The 25,800-nt window shown below is 30.0% G+C and overlaps 2 protein-coding genes and 1 long non-coding RNA gene across 5 annotated transcripts; 1 reads left to right on the top strand and 2 right to left on the bottom strand.

Moving 5' to 3' along the window:
• The first annotated feature begins 1,895 nt into the window (after window positions 1–1,895).
• LOC123266472 (serine/threonine-protein kinase PRP4 homolog) lies at window positions 1,896–14,286 on the top strand. Of its 3 annotated transcripts, XR_006509782.1 has the most exons (12): window positions 1,896–2,106; window positions 2,355–2,528; window positions 2,744–2,993; window positions 3,342–4,742; window positions 5,266–5,351; window positions 5,702–5,848; window positions 5,940–6,093; window positions 6,165–6,417; window positions 6,554–6,792; window positions 11,909–12,118; window positions 13,427–13,500; window positions 13,897–14,286. XR_006509782.1 is itself a non-coding variant. In XM_044730712.1 (11 exons), the coding sequence occupies exons 1-10, from the start codon at window positions 2,102–2,104 to the stop codon at window positions 12,116–12,118; spliced, it is 2,919 nt and encodes a 972-aa protein (XP_044586647.1). In that variant the 5' UTR covers window positions 1,896–2,101; the 3' UTR covers window positions 13,427–13,754. The 3 variants fall into 3 exon arrangements, 2 of the variants coding, with proteins under 2 accessions (XP_044586647.1, XP_044586646.1); XM_044730712.1 differs by lacking the exon at window positions 13,897–14,286 and having other exon boundaries at window positions 13,427–13,754; XM_044730711.1 differs by lacking the exons at window positions 13,427–13,500; window positions 13,897–14,286 and having other exon boundaries at window positions 11,909–12,495.
• A 226-nt stretch (window positions 14,287–14,512) lies between these two features.
• On the bottom strand, window positions 14,513–16,651 carry LOC123266473 (inositol monophosphatase 1-like). Its single transcript, XM_044730713.1, has 6 exons — window positions 16,217–16,651; window positions 15,998–16,131; window positions 15,633–15,892; window positions 15,096–15,201; window positions 14,867–15,018; window positions 14,513–14,784 (listed from the first exon to the last, which is right to left on the bottom strand). Exons 1-6 carry the CDS (start codon window positions 16,271–16,273, stop codon window positions 14,678–14,680), a joined length of 816 nt encoding a protein of 271 aa, XP_044586648.1. The 5' UTR covers window positions 16,274–16,651; the 3' UTR covers window positions 14,513–14,677.
• A 246-nt stretch (window positions 16,652–16,897) lies between these two features.
• Window positions 16,898–17,475, bottom strand: LOC123266474. Its single transcript, XR_006509783.1, has 2 exons — window positions 17,324–17,475; window positions 16,898–16,963 (listed from the first exon to the last, which is right to left on the bottom strand). It is a non-coding gene; the product is annotated as an uncharacterized LOC123266474 (long non-coding RNA).
• Between the last annotated feature and the right edge of the window lie 8,325 nt (window positions 17,476–25,800).

Below are 25,800 nucleotides of genomic sequence, written 5' to 3'. Positions count from 1 at the left end.
CTTATCGGTAACTGCGCTATATCGTTATTATCATTAACTCCTTAAGCATTTTCTTACATTGAAAGTGGGCAAAGAGTTCTGCTAGTAAAAAACACGCTATGGTTCTAATAGTTTGAAATTTACGATATCGGCAATTCAAAAATTTGAAGGTTTTTAAGTAAATTTAGGTATTTAATCAATTATTTAATGATTCAGTACAATACTTAATCGCATAAAGTTTGTTTGTTCTTAGGATTTTTTTAAACCTGCTTCTTCTTCACTAGATCCTTTAATTTGAGAGTATGATTGAGATGTAATTGTTTAAAATTCTTATCTACCTACAATATCGGTTATATTTAACTGTTTTTTTAAAATTGTTCTGAGAGAAAAAATAATTATACTAAAATTTTTATTATTCAGAAAGTTTTTCAGTATATTAATATTTAAAAAATTATTAAATTTTATTGATTCTTAATATTCATAAGCTTTAAAAAATAAATTTTAAAATAAAATAATATAGTATATATTGAATTTTAAAATAAGCATAATAACAATCATCATAAATGATCGATTAAAAATGAATAATTCTTACAATTTTAAAAGTTTTCAACTTACTTAACAAAAAGTTTTAAAGATAAGCAATCAGTATTTAATTTCTCAAATAATCAACAGACCGATATGGTTGTAAGGTAAAAGCCCCAGTATATGATCATGTACCAGTATATGATCACTCCATGTATTTGTATATCTATATTCGCAAATGTAGGTATACAAATACATGGAGTGATCATATACTGGTACATGATCATGTATTGGGGCTTTTACTTTATATGATTTTCGGAAATTAAAAAAAATTTTGTTGTAAATTTAAAAATTAAAAGAAACAATTTTGGAACGTACTTGGTGTGCGTCATTGTGTACTTCAATTTTTTTTAAAAGTCCTAGTAGATAGATTTTAGGAATTTCATAAAAAGTAAAATATTTCGTAACCACGCACACTAAATACGTTCCAAAATTGTTTCTTTTAATTCTTAAATTTGTAACAAAATTTTTTTTAATTTCCGAAAATCATAAACAACCATATCGGTTACTTGGATTTTTAATTTTTTATTTTATATCTTTTTGTAAAGAAATAAAAATTTTTTTTCTTAATAGTCTTATGAACGTGGACTTGGCGTGATTTTTTTACAGTGAAACTGTTTTTGTTCGGATTATTCATACATTATTACTCCGCAAATTAAAAAATTTTTCTGACACTTAAATCAACAGACATCTGATAAATTTTTTATTTTTTTTTTTTTAAATTAACAAATAAATTAGTACTCAAAAGTTGTAGTCAAGAATTTACATTCGTAGTTTTTTCAAAAATAAAATTAGCAAATATCCAAAAATTTTTACGCCTTTTCTTATTGGAAAAATTATTGAAAAAAAATTATAATAAAAATTCCACAGCTCGAAGATTTAAAAAACACAAGCGCAATTTTCTAACAATATTTTTTTAGTTATAATTTAATTAATGAAAAAAATTAACCCTTCAGTACCCTCGCTATGAGAATTTTTCTCACGCAACAACATTCAACTTATAGGATGTCGCTGCAGTGCAAGTGAGACACTAAAAAGAATGTGGGTACTGAAGGGTTTAAAATGTGTCAAACGCCTGCTGATTTCAATATAATGTAGTTTTTTACAATTTTTACAGGTGGATTTTTTTCCAAAAATTCCTTTATCATAATTTATCTTTTAGAAAAATCAGAAAAATCATTAATGTTTTGGTAAGTTTTATATTCATTATTACTACAGCTTACTCACTCTGTAAAAAAGATTTCTGTTAAGCGTGATTTGACACAGGTGACATCTATGATAGACCGAAAAACTAAATTTAAATCCACACGCTTTCTCACTCCATAACGGATCTTTTTCAGTATGGCTGATGGTCTTTCGTAAATGAGTATAAAAGCAAAATAAGTATCTTTTTATACGTGTACTGTAAGTATACCAAGATGGCGGGTTATTGATGGTTTTGAGTATTACGTTGATATCGTAGTTTTTGAGTGTAGAAACATACATATTTTTGTTTATACTAAAATACATATTTTTATTAAAGTTCTTTAGCGTATACAAAATGGGGTAAGTGTTTCAATTTTTTAATTTTATTTTATCTGTGTAGAATATGAATGAAGTTGATACGTTAGATAAAAAAAACTAATTTTGAGTTTTTAAATGTTATTGTTTATGTTAACTAACTGTGTTTTCATTATCAAAATTTTAAGATTATTTTTCAACTATTTATACTTAATTTTTTATTTTTATTATTGATATTGCATAATTGAAAAAAAATCTATCGTTTGTGCTGATAACTAATTTTGTTGTTTTAGATCATCCGATTTAGAGTATATTGACTCAAAGCAAGATATTCATAGCATAGATGAACATGCTGATTTGTTTGAACAGAAAAAGAAAAAAAAAAGGAAACATAAACACCACAAACATAAAAAAGATAAAATTGTAGACAAGGAAAAAATAGACGCAAAAGTTGATCGACAAGACAGGTAAAATTAAGATATATATTACAACGGAAATCTGACAATTTTTTTGTTTGTCAATTAAAATACACACAGTAAAAATATTACTCAGAAAAATCTACTTGCTTATTAATTATAAATAATTAGAAAAAAATTGTCAGATATTAAATTATTTATCAATTTTGTTATAAAAACAGAAAAGGATATTTTTAAAAATTTATTATTTGTTATTTAAATTACAGAAAAAAACATAAGAAACACAAAAAGCTTCAAAAAGATAAAGAAGTGGAAAATAATGGCATTGCAGGAGAGAAAGTTCCTGTAAAAAATGATACTAAAGAATCAGGTATAAATGGTAAAGTTGTTAACTCTGTAATGGAAATTGCGTCTACTGAAAGTGAAGGTGAAAATCTAGTTGATTTAGATTCAGATGAAGTAGACTGCACCATTATCGAAGATGATGTCGATCTAGAGGAGCTAATGAAACAAAAAGTATGTCAAGTTTTCCGTATTAATTAGTTTTTTTTTTTATTACTTATATAAAAAAAGTTTCTGCCAATATAGTTAATAGTAATATGACTTGATTAAAATAACGTAAACACGATCACGTACATATAAAAATTCAAGACAAATTATCAGCTCTTTGCATGATTTACTTTATTATTTAATCGTTGAATTTTATTTAAAAGCGGTGTCAGTAGTAGTTTAAGATTTCTTTTTCGCGATTTCGATGTATATATGGATCTCAGTATCAAAACGTATTGCTATATAGACGGTATTAGTAGTTTATTATTTTAAATTTAATAAAAAAACAGAACAATAACCAATTTAAAATTTTAGGAACGACTTCAAGCATGTTTAGTGCAATATCTTTCTGATGAATCAGAAAAAGATGAAAAAAGGTTTAATCGTGAAGAAATAACAAAAAAAACCCCTGACGTTATCCTTGTAGAGGATGATAGTGGTGATGATATTATTGCTAAACAAAAACGCCACCGAAGTAGATCTGGGAGTAGAGAACGTAAGAAAAATATTAAATCAACAGACCGAATTGTAACAGATATAACTCGTGTTAAAAAATCTAAGCAGGATGTAGGTGAAAAACGGAAAGAAGGAGATAGAAGGCGTGATGAGACAACTAAACATAATGACGAATCAAAGAAATCTGATAAATTGCGAAAAGTAATAGAAAAAAAAGAGGTAACTCGAAAAGACGATGTAAGGAAACGTATAGATGAAGATCGTCGTAAAGAGGTCGGGAAACGAGATGAATTACGAAAGCGTGATCACGACATTAAAGAAGATGAACGGAAACGTGAAGATTATCGTTCGTCTAAATCACGAAATGATTCTAGTAATCGAGATATGAAAGGAAATTCTAAAAATTTAAAGCCAGCAGAAAATCGAAATTGTCATTCAGGTAGAGATAGAGATGCACGGAGTCGAGAGCCAGTAGTAAGTAAAGATGGTCATAGTAGTCGAGACAAAGGAGACAACTGGGATAAACATAATAATAGAGATCGTTATACATCTAATCGAGATACAGCAAGTAGTCGAGACTCGCGGAATCATGATAAAACTTGCGAACGATCTAGAAGATCACGAAGTCCCGCGCGATATAGGAATGATAGAGACCGAAATGATAGGTATCGGCGATCAAGATCATTGTCTCGAAATCGTAGAGATCGAGACAGACATGGACGAAATGACAGAGATCGAGAAAAAAATGGTAAGCGCGAACGAGGTGATAAATACAAAGATTCGCTTTCTGAAGGCTTGAAGGTTGAGAGATCTGATAGCTCTAGTGAAGATGATCTTAAAGATATTGATATTGAAGAGGAGGAAGATGAAGAAACTATTATTGAAAGGCGGAGAAAACAAAGAGAAGAGTTACTTAAACGATTAGGTGGGCCAACTGAGGATTCAAATATGTCTACAGATGTTATTGTAAATGATAACCCCGTTAGTACCGAACAATCGAGTTCGTCTTCAAAGCATGTAGAAGCAATAAATAACAGCGATTCGAATTCGGAAAGTCATACTCCGCCGTTACCGGATCAAAACAAGTTACAACTGTTGGCTAAGAAAAGAAAATCAAGATTTGATGAACCACCAACAAAGAAAAAATCGGAAAATCAAGAAGAAGTTAAGACAAATGAAAAAAATGATGATAAGATTAATGTTAAAAAAACTAGTGAATGGGATATGTTTGCTGATGTTGACAATGTGGGAGATTTTAATGTGAGTATTTTTTTTTTATATAGTAATAATTTATTTCTGAAATACAGTTTTTACATAAAAACTTTGGTATTTTCCCTTCCTCAATTCAAGTCAAACTTACATTAGTTACTCTTATTGCTAACATGAATCAATATATAGCATATTTATTTTACTTCCTATATCACTTTAATGTCATTCCACTTTATTCTAAAGTTTCCTCTTCCCCTCCTTTTGGTTCACTTACTGCCTTGCCAAATTTGCTTTGATCTATAATTTTTTGGAAGTAAGTGCAGAGTTCTTCAATTGGTAGACCTCTCAGTATGTCTATCGCAGCACACCAAGGTTGACCTCGAATTTTCCTTCGATTAGTTGTTGGATCTTTAGCAAGAGGTTTTTGCCACAAATTTTTCTGGCTTCCATTCTCAATAGTTTAATCCTACCATAATGGCTCGCAACTTTTCCATGTTTTCATGAACTAGTAGTGCAGAGTTTTTTTTTATAGAAATTTTTATGTTAATCTACAGTTAATGAATATTTTTTATAGAGTCCAACTGTTGAAGGCAATCGAGTGGGTGGTCACGAAAATCCAAGCTTAACTGATAATTGGGATGATGCTGAAGGATATTACCGGTAATTAATATTTACTGCTATTCATTTTATTTTCTAATACAGGTTCAAATATTATATATGTTAAATAAAAATATGAAAGATTAATTATCTAACAATGAAAATTAATTTTTCTATGATAATTTAAATAAGTATTCATACTATAGCTATGATTTAGATTTTACTGCAACAATTTTGGAGTATTTAATTTTTGAAAGTATACAAATTTAATCTTAATCATAAAATTGTCTTTCTTTATTTCCAATAAGATATTTCGCTTATCGCAAACTTGATAAAAATGAGCAGATTTATAATTTATTAAAATTTCAATAGACCAATTATTAATATACAATATATATTTTCATTATCATTAGTGTGCGAATTGGTGAGACTCTTGATAGCCGATACACCGTCTATGGATATACCGGTCAAGGAGTTTTCAGTAACGTTGTTAGAGCTAGAGATACCACACGAGGAGGTATGGATGTTGCTGTCAAAATTATAAGAAACAATGAAATAATGTGAGTTTTTTTTATTGAAAATTCATTTTCTATTTACTTTTATTTTATCTGTACATGTTTCTAATTAATATTATATATGTTAATATCACAGGCATAGGACAGGTCTTAAGGAACTTGAAATTCTCCGGAAGCTAAATGATGAGGATTCAGAAGATCGTTTTCACTGTCTGAGATTATATCGACACTTCTTTCATAAAAATCACTTGTGCATGGTTTTCGAGCCTCTTTCAATGAATTTAAGAGAGGTTAGTGATTTAATTAAAATTAAATATTTTTGAGCCAGGGTTTAATAAATGTTTTTTTTTTATTTTTATAGGTTTTGAAAAAATATGGCAAAGATGTAGGTCTGCATGTTAAAGCAGTGCGTTCGTACTCACGACAATTGTTTCTTGCCTTAAAACTATTAAGTAAATCAAATATTTTACATGGTGATATAAAACCAGACAATATTCTAGTCAGTGAAAATAAAATTGTATTAAAATTATGTGATTTTGGATCGGCATGTTATGCACATGAAAACGAAAATACACCATATCTTGTTTCAAGATTTTATCGTGCCCCGGAAATAAGTAAGTTTTTATTTTTCATAATTTATTGAAATATGATTGAAATTATTTGCTTTTTATTAACTAATATATATTGTTGATAAATAGGAAACTTTTGCTAATTTATGTTGATTAATTTCTAACGAGTTTTATGTTTTAGTTCTTGGAATAAAATATGATTGTGCTATTGACATGTGGTCAGTTGGATGTACGATATATGAATTGTATACTGGCAAAATTATGTTTTCTGGCAAAACAAATAATCAAATGTTAAAATTTTTCATGGATCTCAAGGGCAAAATGCCTAACAAATTAATAAGAAAAGGGGCATTCAAAGACCAACACTTTGATGCTAATTGCAATTTTCTATATCATGAAGTTGACAAAGTCACTGAAAGGGTAAGAAATTTATTTATTGTTTCTAAATCATTTTCTATTATTGAGTTTGAACTAGTTTTTAAAGAATTATCGAAAAAAAAAAATTTCCATCATTTTTTGGTTTTATAATAATAATGTTATTTGGATTTACACCTGGACAATTGGCGTTTTATGTTAAGAATTGAATTAGGTTTGGCTACGTATAATTTTTAAAACTATAACATATCAATCTTGTAGCAATAATTTAATAAATAATGATACTGTTGGGTAATTATTTATCTGTTTCAATCTCAAAGCGTATTATACACTTTGAGAGAAATGGAGGATATTTCTCGTGTAAAATTGTCTTCCAAGTTGACAGCGAGGGTTGCAAATACGCAGATTAAGGTATCCTACTTTCCTCTATGGTGTGTATAATATTTATCACCATATTTACACCCCAAATTGTTAATTTCTGTTATTGTTTTACGGGAAGGTTAGTATTTCATCCGTCAATTCATTTTTAGTAGATTTTATAAAAATCTAACTTGCAGCCGTCCTCATGGCGCAACTTTGAAAAAATTTAGTCGTTTTCTGACTCAGTTTGTCGAGCTGAGTCAGAAAATGTATATAGTTCAAAAGTTTATATATATATAGGGGTGTCCCAGACGGACGCCATTGTAAAGCATATGATAAACAATATAGGTGAGTCCCAGCCATTTATCAGACGATAGATAATAATATTATTAAAAATAACGTCTTATGTTGGGGACGAGTGAGCGCTAGTGTCAAGTCAAGTGCGTTCCAACGAAGATGCTTGCACGTGTGAATGTGTAAGTAATATGTGTGACACGTTAGCTATAGAAACCAGTTAGTCATACAGTTAGTTGTCTTTGTTTGGCACATACTTTACTGGACACTGGCGCTCTCTCTCTAACAAATAAAGAGACGTTATTTTTAATTAATAATAGATAATTATCTATGCGGTTAATTGAAAAATGGCTAAGGACTTTTCGTCTTAGAATTATTTTTTTCATCAGATCCCCACAATGGCGTCCGCGACCTTTGGGGACACTTGTATATATATATATATATATATAGCATAGAGAGTATCGGACGCCATTGTAGCATCTGATGAAGAAAATAATTTTGAGACGAAAAGTCCTTAGCCATTTTTTAATTAACCTCATAGATAATTAATTATTAATTAAAAATAACGTCTCTTTATTTGTTAGAGAAAGAGCTCCAGCGTCCAGTAAAGTACGTGCCAAACAAAGACACAACTAACTGTATGACTAACTAGCTTCTATAGCTAACGTAGTCACTCATATTTACTTACACATTCACACGTGCAAGCGTCTTCGTTTTGAACGCACTTGACTGGACACTAGTGCTCTCTCTCTCTCTAACGTATAAAAAGACGTTATTTTAATGAATAATTAATTATCTATGCGTCTGATTGAAAAATAGCTAAGGACTTTTCGTCTCAGAATTATTTTGTTTATCAGATGCTACAATGGCGTCCGTTACTTCTGGGACACTCTGTATATATATATATTTATACGATATAACGCGGCTTGTCAGCACGATAGCGTTTTCAATTTATAACCGATTCTTCTCAAACTCAACATGCTTTATCTATCGATCAAGAAAAAGGTTAAGTTCGAAGATGAGCTTAATCGGGCGAGTAATTTGGTAATGACAGGATTTTGAAATTTTGAAAATCGTAAAAATTGATGTTTTTACTACTTCAACTTGATATAATTACTGATCGAGACAAGATATCAAAATTCGGTAAAATGCATCGTAAAGCTCTTTTAATAAGCTTCAATTTTCATTACTCAGAAGTGGTAATAGCCTCAATATTATTCCTTTTAGAATTCGTTTAATGAAACAGTTTTTTAGTAGATTTTATAAAAATCTAACTATTGCAGCCGTCCTCATGGCGCAACTTTGAAAAAATTTAGTCGTTTTCTGACTCAGTTTGTCGAGCTGAGTCAGAAAATGTATATAGTTCAAAAGTTTATATATGTATGTATTTATATATATATATATTAATTAAGGAAATAAAATATTTAATTAAAGAAGCTACACTGAAAAGAAAACCAAATATATCTAGAAATAAAGGCAAACTTAGTTTACATAGGAAAAACTGGATAACTAAGGGCATTGTGAAATCTTGTAACACTAAAGAAACTTTACATAATTTATGGAAGCTTGATAAAAATAACTCTAAACTTAAAGACAATTATAAAAACTATTGTAAAATTTTAAATAAAGTAATTTTAAGAGCGAAAAAAAACTATGATGCTGAACACGTCAACAAGAACAGTAGAGTGACAGTAGGAAACTATGGCAATACATAAATAATAAATTAGGGAGGAAAAACAAAGCAGACAATGACATTAAAAAATTAATATATAATGATAAAGAAGTAACTGTTGCCAAAGATATTGCTGATGTTTTTGTTCATTTTTTCAGCAACATAGGGCTTAATTTAGCTAAAAAGATTAATGTTGATAAAACTAATAAGAGCAGGACATCTGATTTAGTAGAAAACAATTGTAAATCAATTTTCTTCAGACCTACAGATGCCAATGAAATATTTAAAACGATTAAAAATCTAAAAGATAAAGCGGGTGGTCTGGACGAAATAAATAGTAAAGTATTAAAAATCTCAGCACATTGTATTAGCAAACTTTTAGAGCATATTTTTAATTTATGCTTAACTGAAGGTATTTGGCCCAGTGCCCTAAAAACAGCAGTTATTGTACCCATTTACAAAAATGGTGACTACTATGAGCCCAGTAACTATCGACCGATTTCATTGATATCAAATTTAGCCTAAGTACTAGAGAAACTCATACATTTTCGTTTGACTGATTTTATAACAGAATGTAATACAATTAATGAGAGACAATTTGGTTTCTTAAAAAACAAGAGCACAAGTGATGCTCATGCTGATCTTATTCAAAATATATATGACAACTTAAACTATGATAAACGAACAATTGTTACCTTTCTTGATTTAGCTAAGGCATTTGATACTGTAAATCATGACATATTGCTGAACAAACTAGAAAGATACGGCGTAAGGGGTGTTGCTAATAAATTGATGAAAGATTATTTAGAAAATAGAGTACAGACAGTAAAATATAAGGGAGTTTACAGTAAACATGAAAATGTAAGAATCGGTGTCCCACAAGGAACAATACTCGGCCCCCTATTGTTTTTATTATATATTAATGACATTTTTCGAGCTGTAGACCAAAACTACCTTCTATCATATGCTGATGATACTGCTATACGGTGTGCGGGAGATAATTGGGACGTAGTGCAAAGAGATATGAACGAAGTCTTGAAAATTGTCCACAGTTAGCTAAAAAATAACCAATTAACACTAAATAAGGGGAAAACTGTGTATTTAACTTTCTCTTGTTATAGTGATTCTATTCCAAAGACTTCTAAAAAAAATTAGAGTAGAGTACAAATATATATTAAATATTAAACAGCAATATGTACTTTGTAGTTTGACTAAATTCTTTAGTACGTGCTTATATAAATATAATAATTATGAAGGTAGATCTAGGTACAAAATAATCCAAGGACCTAAAATAACGAAGACTAAATTTCAAAGCAGTTCACTGTATACTGCAATTAAATATTTTAATAAGCTACCGAATGAAATAAAGAATGCACATACATTTACTAAAAAAACTAAAAATAATATTAAAATATGGTTGACGTCCAGTCAGAAACAACTAGCAACCGAATAAAAGATATGTCACTTGCGCTAGTCGTAATAATAGTATTTAATCGTATGAAGAATAATAATTATAACTTTTACAAAACTTGCACGTTTCTGGTGCTATTCTATGTTTTCGCTTTATATTTTTCTATTATAAATAATGTACAAATTTTTCAATACTAAGTATATTTTGTTAAATAGGCACATATGATAAATTAACCATATATGCCTATTAACTCTTCCCGAACCTATGCACAGGGAACATTGTGTTTCCTCTTTAGGATTTATATGTACGATTTTTGTATATCTATCTTTTTGGGAAGTAAATAAATAAAATAATAAAAAAAATAAATAAATATATATATATACATATATATATAGCAGTATATAGTATATATATATATATATATATATATATATATATAGCTAGCATATATATATATATAGTTATATATATATATATATATATATATATATATATATATATATTTATACGATATAACGCGGCACGATAGCGTTTTCAATTTATAACCGATTCTTCTCAAACTCAACATGCTTTATCTATCGATCAAGACCAAGATAAAGTTCGAAGATGAGCTTAATCGGGCGAGTAATTTGGAAATGACAGGATTTTGAAATTTTGAAAATTGTAAAAATTGATGTTTTTACTACTTCAACTTGATATAATTACTGATCGAGACAAGATACCAAAATTCGGTAAAATGCATCGTAAAGCTTTTTTAATAAGCTTCAATTTCCACTACTCAGAAGTGGTAATAGCCTCAATATTACTCCTTTTAGAATTCGTTTAATGAAACAGTTTTACTGTTGCAGCCGTTTTAGAATTATTGTCTGCATCATAGCTTAATCATGATGTAAATTAAATAATTACGATAATGATTAGTCTTTTGTGTAATGTTTTCAGGTAATTCGTCAGTAAATATGTCACAAATTAGTTCTATATATTGTTTTCTTCAATTAAAATTTTATCCGGTTTCAAACATCTGATTGATTTGCAAATTGTTGTTCCTAAGCAGTTATTTAAAATTTGGTCATTTATAATTCAAATTTTATAATCTTTGCAATTCTTTGAGAAACTTTTTCTTCAAAAGTTAATTTTTTTTCCAAAATTTGTTCTAAATAGTTTTAAATTTATTATTGAATTTTGTTTTTAATTCATAAATTAAGTTATACATTAATAGTGTTATTATATTATTTTATTAAAAATCAATTTTCTTTATTTGAAAAATCTACTTCCATTTCGGCTGCCGAATGGCCTTTTTTTTTTATCATTTAACTACTTTTTATTTAGAATTAGCTGTTAGTACTAAAAAAAGTCCTAGTTTAATCTGTTGAATTTAAAAGAAATTTAAATAAAAAATTATCATAATGCTTTTTGTTAAATTTCAGGAAAAAGTTGTCGTTATGTCAACCATTCCTCCAACGCGAGATCTTGGGGCAGAGCTTGGTGGAACTTCGTTATCTGCTGAGCAAAAAAGTAGGGTCAGCCCGGTCAACCAACTAAAAGACTTGCTAGAACGCATAATAACATTGGATCACACCAAAAGAATGAAAGTGAAGGATGCACTGTCTCATCCGTTTATACAAGAAAAAAATTAGGTAACCCCAATTTTCGGGGACCTTATAAACATCAAGTCTGTCTTACTGAGATGTAACGTAAATTTTGTACATTTTGAACGTTTTATTTTGAAAAGCATCATTACTTTTTTTGCAAAATCTGAGGTGAGAAAATATTATTGGGATCAGACTTATAATCAAAAGTGGGGTATACCCAATATAACCTGGTAAAATATTGAGAACTATAAACACTACAATAATATTTTCTGGATCTCAAATTGTCAGAAATAGCAAAAAAGCTTCAATCAAACGTTCAATTTTTCATAAAAATAATTATGCAACATAATTTTTCATCAGTTGTATTTTATAGTGAATTACTAAGAGTTAGTATTGGAAAAAAATTGATGTAGAAAGTATAAGAGTGAGTTGTACTTTTTTAAGTTATTTAAGACAATCGATGAGCATACATTTTTTTACTCAAAGACAACTAAATCTGATGAAAATGATAATTTTTATAATTTCATCATATTTATACTATCTCACTTGTACCAACTCAATCAATTTAAATGAATTTTTAGTAATTTATCACAGTAAAATTATAATTGTATATTTAGTAATTATTTGTAAATTAATTAATACTTATAATCTTACTTTTTTTGTTTCTATCAATTCGGTTATTTATACATACATAACAGATAATCAACGAAAATAGAAAAGAAAAAATAATAAGTAAATGGAAATTAAATTTATGCTCTACTTGAAATGAATACGCGTATAAACAATCGACCATTAATATCATTAATATTTTTACGTATTCATCAATCATGGATTATTAGTTTTCATTTTCATTTCTATTGAAAATAAAAAGGAATACGAATAATAACATAAATTAATTAAATAAATTGGTGTATGAACGATTCAAAATAAAATTGTATAGTAAATAGGACTGTAGTTTAAATAAATCGACAAATGTCTGAAAGATTGATAACAGAAAAGGTTTAGGAAGTACATAGCTCAATAAGTTTGTTTTTTTATTTTTAAGTTAATATTTTTTAACAAAATAATTATGTCAACTAATAATACAGTTTGGATATTCAGTACTGTTTCTAGAAATTTCAAACTTATCTATTCCAATAAATATGACTTTTGTTTTACTAAGAATGTCTAGAATTAAAAATTTTTCAGTACAGATGTAATAAAAAAATGTTATTATCGCGTACAAAAACAAAACGAGTATTGTTCAAAGAATATCCTAGCTGTTAAAAAATAACTTCCTGAAAAACAACCTAATTCCTATAACGTTACTTAAATGCTTAAAAGCAAAATTGTACTAGACTGCTTATGTTTCAGATCACTCTTCAATTAATTTTTCAATGACCATTGATGGAGCTGGTGAGGGCCAATAGCGCCGTTCCCGTTGCAAGGTATTCATGGAGCCTGCCTTATGGGATATTTATCGTACCCCAATATTCGATATTTTACAATATTTTTTAGTGAACAAGAAATATATCGCGTATCATAAATAAGGGTATAATAAAAGTTTAAACGTGGGGATAATAAATCGAGAAGATTGACTAATATTATCTATTCAAAAAGATAAACTATTTAGGAAACAAATTTTTAGTTTCCTTTATTTTTAAAATAGTATTTCATTAATTATAGTTGATTAAGATAGCTAATATCCAATAATATTCTAAAATAATAAAAAAAAAAGTAATAATAATAATAATATTAATAATGAATAAAAATTGAAAGACAAAAAAATGGTGATTTTGATATAATTTTTCTAATTGGCCGTTTGGTAATGTTTTCACTTGTAGCCCTCCCTGTAAGGGAGGAAATGAATGAAGAATTCATCAAGATCAGAACATCAAGATTAAGAACTCAACTGGTGGAATCTCTACTCTGGTGGAACAAGATTCAAGCGTACACTTAACTTCTGATACCATTCCAAGTGAGAAACGAGTCCTTCGGAAAACACATAACTAGTCAGTTTATATTTCCAAATAATTTTAGTAAGTATTGTTATTAACAGGTAAGGTGACAGTATTTTTAATTTTTTAATCTAGACTTTTTTTTATAAATAAACAAATTTTTTTTTTTTTTAATCAGACGTAATTTGGAAGTCATTTTATTAAAGCATGTACCAAGATGAATTTTTTTACCGTGATTTGCACATTACGTCTGAATACTTATTAATAAATATGAAATAACTATAATAATTATGAGTTTTCAGATTCAAGAACCTATTACGGAAAAAAATGACATAATCATTTAATGATTCAAGAAATTTGTATAAATTTAATGGAATTATTGAAAGTGTAATTATACATATTTTTATTTATCGTCAATGGAACTAATTTACTGAATTATTATAAATAAAGTACAACTAATAGAATAAATTAAGTTTGAAATTAACAATAAAAATTCTAGCTGTTTCTCTTGTAAATCCCATAAATGCTTTAATTATCACAACAACACATATGAAAGTTTTTTGGTCGTATAGATAAATTAAAATTTTCAATATTTTATTACATGTAATTTACTCGTTTTCAATATTAATAAATACTTTGATTTTCATATTTTTTTTTTCTTCAATTCTTAATCACGTTCCGGAAAGTATTGAATTAATAAGCTTGAAATCTCATTGGCTAATTCTTGCGATGATGCACACAGTACTCTTCGTGATAAAAGATCCAATTCACCTCCTAAAAAATTACAATTTAAATTACAGTATTGATCTCATAATTACAAAATGAATCATTATTAAAAGTTAATTAATAGCAATACCGGATGGATCAATACAACAGCCACCAGCTTCACGAACGATCAGATCGCCCGCTGCGAAATCCCATATGTGAATCCCGAATTCAAAATTAGCATCCGCTCCACCTAAAGCTACCATGCACATATTCAATGCTGCTGATCCTAATGCTCGTACTCTAAATCATAATAAATTAACCTCGTTTCGTACGTATCAATCATCGATATACACACATATATTATATTATTAAATTACCCGTGAACTTTGGATGTTAATATTTTTAAATTTTCCATAACTATCTTCATTTTTTCTGGATCTCTGCTTGTGCCCAATTCCACCATAACTAAAGCTTTTTTGAGTTCTGTGAAAATATCATTTATTAGTTACTATTTGTGATAATAGTTTAAAAGTGGAAATCATCTTAAAATAGTCAGAAATAAATTTTTCAATTAGATTTGAAGCTTTTAATGTTTAAAAAATTTTTAATGCTCATTGAAAATCGTTTATAAAATTTATTTAAATAAGTACCAATTTTTAGCATTTCATTGTATTCTATAAGTTGAATAAATTTTCTTTACATGTCAATTTTCAAAATTTTTGTCATTTTTACAAACGTAAAAAAGTCAAAAAGTTGACATGTTAAATTTTTTTTTTAAGTTGATGTTTAAAAAGAATTAATGATATTTTTTTAATGACTGAGATAGGGCGATTTTAACTTGCAAACAGTTATTGATTTATCTAAATATTGCGTAATACATAATAAAAAGTAATAAGATTAACGAGTAAATGTACCTTTCTCGCCTGAAACTTTAATAGGATTACCATTCATGAATGCCCCTTGACCTTTACGAGCTGTGAAAAACTGTTCGAGAATGGGATTATAAACTAGTCCGATCTCAGTGATTTTATTTATTAACAGGGCGACTGATATGCACGTATGAGGAAGACCATGGACAAAGTTCATAGTACCATCAATCGGATCTATTACCCATGTAGGGGCTTCTGTCAATTGAACTTTTTCACCGGAACTTGTAGTTTCTTCTCCAATAAATCTGATAGATTGACGTAATAAAATATTTCATTATTATTTTTATATTTAATTGAAAGTAATTGACAATAATAAGTGCAACGTTGTAGCACATGTTTAAATGGAATACCTGTGATCCGGGAATTTAGCGGTGATTCCATCCATAAAAAGTTTTTCTACCTGCTGATCGGACTCAGTGACAAGGTCAACGTCACAAGATTTAATCATTACATCTTTTGGCCTGTTAATCCTGTCTCGAATAATCTGCAATAGTGAATTTATTATTATTGTAATCATTATTTTTGTAAAAAAGGATTTTTAATTGGAAAAAATGAACATCAAGACTTACCGCACCGGATTGCTTGACAAGGTCAAGAGCGACAGCATAAAAATCATCAAGACTCATGTTTAAATTTTTTATATTTTTAAAGTTAATAATATTAATGAAGTTTATAGTCACAATCGGAGATGATTTATTAGTTTCTTATAGTAGTTAAAATTTAAAGAGGCGATTGAAGATAAGATTCAACTCAATTGTCTATTTCTATTAGATTACTTGAAAGTCAGCTGATTTCAACGAGTACAAAATGCTATGAATGCTCCATCTCGTGTCATATATTATAGAACAATGATTTAATGACCAGAGAAAAGGCTTTCTCTCTCTAATAACAACCATTTGTTTAAATATAAACGACGTTGATTCTCTTTTTTACTCATTTTACTGTTGATATTAATATGATGCGGCCATTGAATATTAAAATTCTTTAAATATGGGGCAAAATGAATCCATTGAATAAAATTAAAATATTTCAGTTTTATTTTATTCTTTTTTCTTTATTTGAGTTTTTTTTTATCACACTCATAAAAAATTAATTTGATTTAAAAACAAAAATCTTGAAACAAAAACACTATTTTCATCATTCCGAGGCCGAAAGTTCGATTTTCTTCTGTTTTCTTGCATGAAGAAAGTTACTCATTTCAGACTGCTCACAATTACTGACAGTTTCAATTACTGTATTTTTTTGTTTTATTTTTCCTCCCGTGAAATTAATGTCAACACGATTATATACGCGGCAATAAATAGTATATTACACACCTAGGGAAGTAAAGTAAGAAATGTCTCAGATCACATGTAATTGTTGGCCGAGGCGAAGCCGAGGTCAACAAACATGTGATCTGAGGCTTTCTTATTTACTTCCCGTGGAGTGTATACTATTTTTTTGTCCGACGAAGGCGGAAAGCGGCAACTTAGTTTAGCGCAGCAGGACGAAAGTTGTCACTTTCCGCCCGGAGGGCAAAAAATTATAATTTAATTATATGTGTAGTTTAAAATAAAATTTGTTGACTTATATAAACAGAATAATTAAATAAAATATAATAAAAATAATGAATGAAATAATATATAATAAAAAATTAAAATTATTTATATAAATTTCAAGTTTTTTGTGATTTTTACGAGAATTTAATTAAAAATATCACTAAATAAACAAACTGGTGTATAAAAAAAAAAATGAGTGAGCCTCACAGACATAAGGTCACAATAGAAGTGAAACTTTTTTAAGCCGCTTTAAATAAATAAACAGATCAATATATATAAATATATATTATAGCATTTCATTTATTCTCAAACAAAATAAATTTATTGGATTAATTATTCGGTTTTTAAGAATTAAAACAATTACACATTTTTAATTAAAATTTAAATGAATTTATTTCTAAGAATATTATGTTTACAACAAATGTAAGTTTTATTTTTCCTTTTTATTTTTTAGAATTATCATCTTATTTATTCTTTATTATTACTTGAATTATCAACAAATGTTATCAGCGGCTTGTGATAGCTAAAATGTGAAATAAATATTTTTGTCTGTATTCTATTTAAGTATCTCGAAAAAACCGCATCTATTGTTGTCCCATGTTTTGTCGTTGGTTCATTTGGATTATTATTTATTATTTATTATTATTATTTATCGCTAAATCAAATTTGGTCTTTAAAAAATCAACCAAAACGGCCGATGACTCCGATGAAAAATTTACGTTAAAATCTCCACTAAGGATTATAGGTTTTTTTTCTAAGTCTTGATTAAGTTCTTCCGCAACAGCAGCCGAAAATGGTAGTAGTGCACGATGAATAAATTTTATTATGTCTGTGATATACTTATTCGGTGATATATAAATTGATACTAGTAAAATTGACTGGCCATTTTCCGTTGTACATTCGCGGCACAGATTTCTCCTACAGCACTGAGTTGTACTCCAAGTGCCTGTATATTATGTACTGAAATGTCCATTGATGGTGTTACAATGTGTGTTGTATCGTTATCATTTTGATAAATAGCTACACCTCCAGATCTTATATTAGGGCGTTTATATTTAACTACACAATTAAAACTAGGAATGGAAATGTCTTCATCATTATGAGTCCACGTTTCAGACAAAAGTAGAATATTTGAATTAGCAGCTACTTTATCGATAATGTCATTGTTATGGGCTTGTAAACTTTGAATATTCAAACTATAAATTGACAAACCAGGCTTTTTAGTGATAAATTCAAGTAATTGTGATTCTAATGTCACTAATGGGTTTAATGACAGTCTTTGAAGCTCAAGTTTTAACGGACGAAGTGCAGCTGGCTCTGTTCGCCCATGATTAAAAGTAGCCGTATTATTTTTTGTAACGATATATAATTTTTCAATCGTAGTAACTCTCGATAAAGCAACCTACAATAATTATCATTTACTTACCAGGATTAAGAAAATATAATGATGAAATTATTAACACGAATGTATAAACAGGAATTGAGAAATTTATATTTGAGTCAACACGTGTAAATATATATACACCCCACTATACCCCAAAACTATTGACACAAAATAATTAAAAAATAATGAAAAAAAATTTTCCAGGAATAAATTTTAATATATATATCAAATAAGTGTATTTTTCATGTATTTATAAGTATTTACGTATTAATTTATGCATATATCTGTACTAAACGTTTTAAATAAGAACGGTTTGCGACAGCTGATATACGCATATACATATAATATATATACACACACATTATATATATAAATATATATATATATATATATATATATATATATATATATATATATATTATACTAGCTGATACCCACCCGCTTCGCTGGGCATACAATAAAATTTTATGTTGTAACCTAGATGAAAAATATAAACAAAATTATTAATTTCAAAAAGATAATTAATATAAATTTTGAATTAGAGAAAAGTGATTGTTTATGATAACCGGTGTTAGCGAGTATTAAATATATGAGAAAAGTATTTTATTATTAATAATCAATCAATCAATGGGTCAGTTAGTCAGTAAATCTGTCATTAGACAGATTTCCGCATCACCCATGACGTACTGTGTAGTGAGATGCGTTCCCATTATAATAATGTTATCCTAAACATTTAGTCTAGACCGGATAGGTCAAATGGTAGAGTAGCCGACATGTCACCGGAAGGTTCTGGGTTCGAATCCCTGTCCGAGCTATCTGAATTTTTTCTCGCATATTCTGTAAACTCTTATTAAGAAGGTCCTTCCTATTTCTTTCTCAATCTCTTCCTCCTCCAATTATTCTGTTACGTGAATGTTGGAACGATTCACGTAATAATTATCCGTAACTCCTATTCTTTTCCGCTTCATAGTATTATTTAATTTTAAAAATGTCAATAATTTTTTAATTTTAAAAAATGTTAATAATAAAATACTTTTCTCATATATTTAATACTCGCTAACACCGGTCATCACAAACAATCACTTTTCTCTAATTCAAAATTTATATTCATTATCTTTTTGAAATTAACCATTTTGTTTATATTTTTCATCTAGGTTACACCATAAAAATTTATTGTATTCCTATCGAAGCGGGCGGGTATCAGCTAGTTATTAATAAATTCATAACAAATTAAGTGGTATTAAAATTATATTTATTATTACTCATTTTATTAGAAATTATCTTAAATCGACCGTTTTTTATAATAATTTAACGATATCGTTGTAAAATTTTAGAGAAGACGCATCAGACACAATTTACCATTTTAATTTTAATCATTAAAATCAGTATAATCATTTAACAATATCAACTTGATAATATTTATGTTTAATTTATCTGTGTTATGATATAATCGAGTTCATCCTTCATGATTATTCCAATACATATAAGTTATTTCAGTTATTAATGATTTAGCTATTCTTTCTTAAAAAACGTATGATTATGAATTCCTACTGTCCCAACAGTCAATCGATAAAATTTAAAATCAATCATTTTGACAGTTATTATAGCAACGGTAACCATGATAACGGTAACCATGGTAACGGCAACCATGGTAACGGTAACCATGGCAACGGTAACCACGGCAACGGTAACCATAGCGACGGTAACCATGGCAACGATAACCATGACAATGGTAACCATGGCAACGGTTGATTAGCGTGGGTGGTTGTAGGGGGGTTGAGTTCGATAATTTACGGGTGCCACTGATGGTTTCTTAGATTAGAGGGTCAAAATGATATTTCGCTCCCAAAAAAAGAGAGAGATATAGGGAAGGGGAAAGATTATAGGGCACGGGAGGGGAGGAGAAGAATGAGAGGGAGGGAGGGGAGGGCATATGTGATGGTAGACGAAAAATTCATTTTGGCTAGGAATTGCGTAAAATCCGTTCTTAGTGAGCGTCTACATCACGAATGGAGTAACTATGCTAAATTTCAAGTCAATCGGGCGAATAGTTTCGGAGATCTCGTGATGAGTGAGTGGTATTTCGCTTATATATATATAGATATATATATATATATATATATAAGTAACGTGGTGGAATTACGACGCACGCGCACTGCACTCGTCCACTCTACTTGACTCTCCTTAACTCTCCCCACTCTTTAAAATATATAAGGCTTGCTCGGCTTGCTATACAAGCGATTCCCCCACTCGCCTACTCTAAACTTTCACTCAATGCTTCTCCTCTAGCGCTACTTCCCCTTTTCCGCCTCAAATCGTTCAATTTTACCCTCCGTAAAGAAGTTCCACTTCAAAAAATTATTAGATAGCTCGGACTGGGATTCGAACCCAGAACCTTCCGAAGACATGTCGGCTACTCTACCACTTGAGCTATCCGGTCTATACTAAATTTCCTTTCGCTTATTCTATATACATTAAGCCACACCGCCATTTGTCTTCTATTCGTTCTGAATCTAAGCATACTCATTTAACGGCTTCTGCTTCAGCTAATAGATGTAGAGTAAATATTCCTCTTTCACTAGTAAAAAAGCATCAATTAACAATGAACTTCTTGATAATATCTAATAAGTCTTTACTTCCAAGTATTACTTTTGGTCCTATGGATACCGTTCAGGCGAATGATTTTCTATACTGCAATGTACCAAATGATGTAGAAGATAAAAGCTTCCAAGCATTTAAGTGGATTGAAATTAAAAATATAAAATATACTAGAAAAATGGTGGTATTAGTAGGATATGAAAATTTGATGCCTGTTTTTGCGGAAATCAAGGCAATTGTAACCGTGAATGATATTGTAAATAGTGTATACTTTATTTGTAATCAGTTGTTAGTCCTAGGATATTATGAACATGTTGTAGGATATGAAGTAAACCGTTCAAATTCTATTATTTGGGTTCATATCGAAAATTTACATGATGTTTTTCCTCTATATGTACATACATCTTTGGATGGCGAACTTTATGTTATTTTGAATTTTAAAAATTGTTGAAATAATAAAATAATTTTATAAACAAAATGTATTGTTTTTATTTTTGAATTTATAGGTTAAGCAATCAACTTCTGTCAAATTGTCACGTTTTGAGGCACCTCAAAAATCTGGAAACTGTTCAAAGTTGAATTTGTTATGCATTTGTTGCATTACTTCAATCCAGTCCATGTTTCGTCTCACGACGCCTACTCCTGGTTATTGGTCTCTTTCTGCGGTTTTTGCTTTTAGAAGGCGCTGCGCGTAGGATGCAACAGCTAACCAATTATCTTCTTTTCTGAGCATGCAGGCTATCAAGCTCTCGGAGGAGAGCGTGGTGCCAATAGTTTCTTCGGTGCTGTTTCTGCAGTCCTTCCACCGATCACACTCGAAGAACGTGTGTTCGGCGTTGTCAATTTTGTCTAGGCAATATTTACACGTTGGCGTGCAGTGCAGCCCCATCTTTAAGAGATAGGCGTTGATTTGTCCGGGACCTGTCAATAGCTGGGTGAGGAAGAAGTCCATGTTCCCGTGCTTCCGAGAAATCCAGACGTTTATGTTTGGGATCAGGCACGCCATCCATCTGCCCGTCTCTCCCGATGTCCATCGGTCCTGCCACTCTTGCTGCGTTTTCACCTTTATCATCGTTTTTGCGTCCTTCATGTTTTCGTCACTATCTATAGCGTCATAGAGTTTTGCTCTTTCGAACGTTAATAGGTCGATATGCACGGCTTTCACAATGACCAATACAGCCGTTTCGGAAACCGTGCGGTAGGCACATGCAACCCTGAGAGCACCTCGCCGCTGTATTGCCGCCATCTTTCGCCGGTAGGTCTTCTGCTTTAATATGTTTGCCCATATCTCCGCTTCATAAAGCAGTACTGAATGGACTGCTTCTAGAAGAACTCTTCTCTTTTTTGTTCTTGGTCCCATGGTGTTCGTCATGATTCTTGTTAGACTAGACACCGTCTTGCTAGCTTTCCTGCATGCACTGTCAAGTTGTTCGCGGAAAGATAGTTTCTCGTCTATCATTACCCCTAGATAGCGCAGGACCCTTGTTGACGTCAGTGTTGTTTCTCCCATGTCCACAGTGAATGGTTTTGGGAACCATTTTTGACGTGTCAGAACAACCATCTTGATTGGTTTATGCTTGATTTATGCTTGGCGAGTTTCAGGTGGTGTTTATCAAGCCAGGTCTCGACGGCGTCAATGGTCTCCCGGACCAGTAGTTCGGCCTCTTCTACGCTGTCTACTACTATCGTGGCCGCAACGTCGTCTGCAAAGCCTGTTAGCCCTACTTGCTCTGGCAACGGAATTTCAAGCAGCTCGTCGTAGACTGCGTTCCATAGATCGGGCCCCATTATTGAGTCTTGCGGCACGCCAGCCGTTATAGCGTATTCTTGTGGGCCTTCAGTAGTTTCCACTGCTAGCTTTCTATCGTCAAGGTAGTTGTTGACTAGTGCTAGATTCTCTGGTTCCGCGTCAAACTTGTGCTCCAGAGCGTCTAAAATGTCTCCCCAATTTGCGCTGTTAAAGGCGTTTTTGACGACTAGCGTAAGGAGAAGACATACTTTATGAGCTTTGAGGCTGCCAGACCATGCTTGTTTTGCTGTCTATGATTTTCTCGATCGCTCCAACTGTCGAACGACCTTTCCGGAAGCTATGTTGGTTGGTGGTAAAGTCTGCGGCACGGTCGATGTCGTTACGAAGTTTTTTTTGTATGAGCTTCTCGAGCAGTTTGCCAGCAATGTCCAGCATGCAGAGTGGTCTAAACGACGAAGGTGTTACGGGGGTTCCTTTACCTTTGTCTAAGAGAACCAATCTTTGCCGCTTCCAGACCGCGGGAAACGTGCCAGTTGCCAAGCATGCATTGTAAGTGTTCAGGAGTATGTCTGAGTATTCCAGGGCTACAGGTCTGATCACCGACATCGGGATGTCATCCTCTGATAGTCCTCCAGGTGCCCTTCCCGTCTTGAGAGACTTTGCCGCGTTTTGCAGCTCTTTAGTTCTAAAAAGTGTTGATTTGCAATCTTTTCCGTAATGTCTTTTCTCCCGCGGCGGATGTTTAGTAAAAAGCTCCGCTACAATGCTGTCCATTAAGGCAGTGTGTGTGTGTGTGTGTGTGTGTGTGTGTGTGTGTGTGTGTGTGTGTGTGTGTGTATGTGTTTAATAACCTTCCCATATGTTTGTAATGGTTAGACCAGTTTGAACGAACTTGGTGGTGTTTGAAAGGGCTTCACTAAACTTTGATTTTTTAAACCTCCCGAACTGATGTGGTCCAATAGATTTTGAAAAATTTAAAAGAAAGTGTTATTTAGAATTTTATCTCTAACTAATATATCACTTGCAAAAGCTAATCAGCTCTTAAGCCTAAAAAATGACGTTGATTGTTGTAAGCCGCACTAAAATCGATCCATGCGTTGAAGAAAAACCATGATCGAAAAATTCCGAAAAAAGGGTTTTTTTTTTTAATAACTTTGAAATTTTTCCTTGAATTATTTTTGATTTGATAAATAATAATTGAATAAAAAAAAAATATTTAATTTTTAAAAATTAAAAAAAAAAGTTTTTTTTTTATAACTTCGAAACTTCCCTTTAGATCGTCTTACATCTAACAGACTAATTATAAGTGCTTAAAAATCTCTTTTAAATCGGTCAAATCATTCATGAGATATTAACGGTTGTAATAGTTACGTAACAAAATCATTTTGTTACAGCAGCAAAATCATTTCGTTACGGCAACAAAATCAGCTATGTTAAAGTAACAAAATTATTCTGTTATCCGAACAAAATTATTTTGTTGGGACAGCAGATTGATTTTGTAAACTAACAAACTGATTTCTTATTACAACATAACTAATTTTGTTAATGTAACTCATAGATTTGTTGTTATAAGTATAATCATTTGTTATTTCAACATATATTTTAGTTATCCTGTCTTTTGTTATCATAACAAATTATTTTTATGCGTATACCAGCAAAGTTTTATCTATACTGACTAACAACAGTATAGTGGATGTTTCAGAATTTTTAGGAGTAAATAGAAGAGTAAAGAATAATTAGACGATTTAACTATGTATTACATTAATAATCATTGATGTTTCAACATTTTTATATACATTTTTAAGCACAATAAGTTGTACATATATTCAATAATTTATCATCTTCTTAATAATTATTTAGCTTTCTTCTTCTAACTACATTGTAGATATTATATCCAAAAGTTATTTTGTTCCACAAAAAAATGATATGTATGAGACACGTTGTTTTATATGAATTAAAACAACGTAAAGTATTTTTAATTACTAATTTTTATATGTATATATAATATATAGTTCTTTCTATAATATTACATCAAAATAGTCAACGTGCGTTAATGTTAGTGCGTATTTTTTCATATCGACTTTTTTTTTTCCATTTGACTTATTATAATAAATAATAATAATATCTTTTTAAATATTTTATTTAGCATTTTCTCAACGATAAATAATATTTTTTTTGCACCATCAATAACGCAAAATTTCATTATCATAACATTAATATTATAATTTTAATATTTTGTTATTTATTATTTTTTATTAATAATAAATTTACTTTCATTATTTACTTTCTTTCTTTTTCTCTATTTTAAACAAAATATAAAAAATTTTTACTTCAGTAGTAAGTAGTCTGTCGGTTACTTTTTCAGCTGTCCATTTTAAATAAGCGCCAAAATATATATTTTGAACTGCTCAATAATAGTCGAGCGATAAAATGTAGATTTTGCAGTTTGTAATTTGTCTAATTCGCATTTAAAGAATAAAAAGCTTTCAATTTTTCATAGAATTAAAAAAAAAAATTAGGAAAACGGTTGACCCTGGAGGCCATCCCTGCAACTTCCCGCTACTTTCGTAATTAAGCGCTCAAAACTGCACTCATTGCGTTTTTGAGCTCGAAGAGCTCAATAATATAATTTTCGTGTAGTTTTGAGCTCTCCGAGCTCAAAAATCTGATAGAAGTTTAATAAAACACTATTTTTTGAATTTTCAAATCGCAATAACTTTTGAATGAATGAACCGATTTTCACGCGGTTGGCGACATTCGACGTAGTTTTTCAAATTCTATGATATATTTTCAAACACAAATTTCACAGATCAGACCGGAAATTTCGGTGTAATTCGAAAAAAAACACTTTTTTTCGATTTCTTTCGTCAACGATAACTCACG

This window comes from Cotesia glomerata, linkage group LG6, assembly GCF_020080835.1.
Source record: "Cotesia glomerata isolate CgM1 linkage group LG6, MPM_Cglom_v2.3, whole genome shotgun sequence".
Taxonomy (NCBI): Eukaryota; Metazoa; Arthropoda; class Insecta; order Hymenoptera; family Braconidae; genus Cotesia; species Cotesia glomerata.
This window is presented reverse-complemented; position numbering and strand designations above follow the sequence as displayed.

Excerpts from the sequence above, each read along its gene's own strand:
- LOC123266473 (XM_044730713.1), bottom strand. The coding sequence starts at position 16,273 with ATGAGTCTTGATGATTTTTATGCTGTCGCTCTTGACCTTGTCAAGCAA. Across the intron at positions 15,893-15,997 it reads GCTAAATTCCCGGATCACAG|ATTTATTGGAGAAGAAACTA; the intron begins GTATTCCATTTA and ends TCAATCTATCAG. Across the intron at positions 15,019-15,095 it reads TTAACATCCAAAGTTCACGG|AGTACGAGCATTAGGATCAG; the intron begins GTAATTTAATAA and ends ATTATGATTTAG.
- LOC123266472 (XM_044730712.1), top strand. Across the intron at positions 2,529-2,743 it reads AAAGTTGATCGACAAGACAG|AAAAAAACATAAGAAACACA; the intron begins GTAAAATTAAGA and ends TTTAAATTACAG. Across the intron at positions 5,849-5,939 it reads ATAAGAAACAATGAAATAAT|GCATAGGACAGGTCTTAAGG; the intron begins GTGAGTTTTTTT and ends TTAATATCACAG.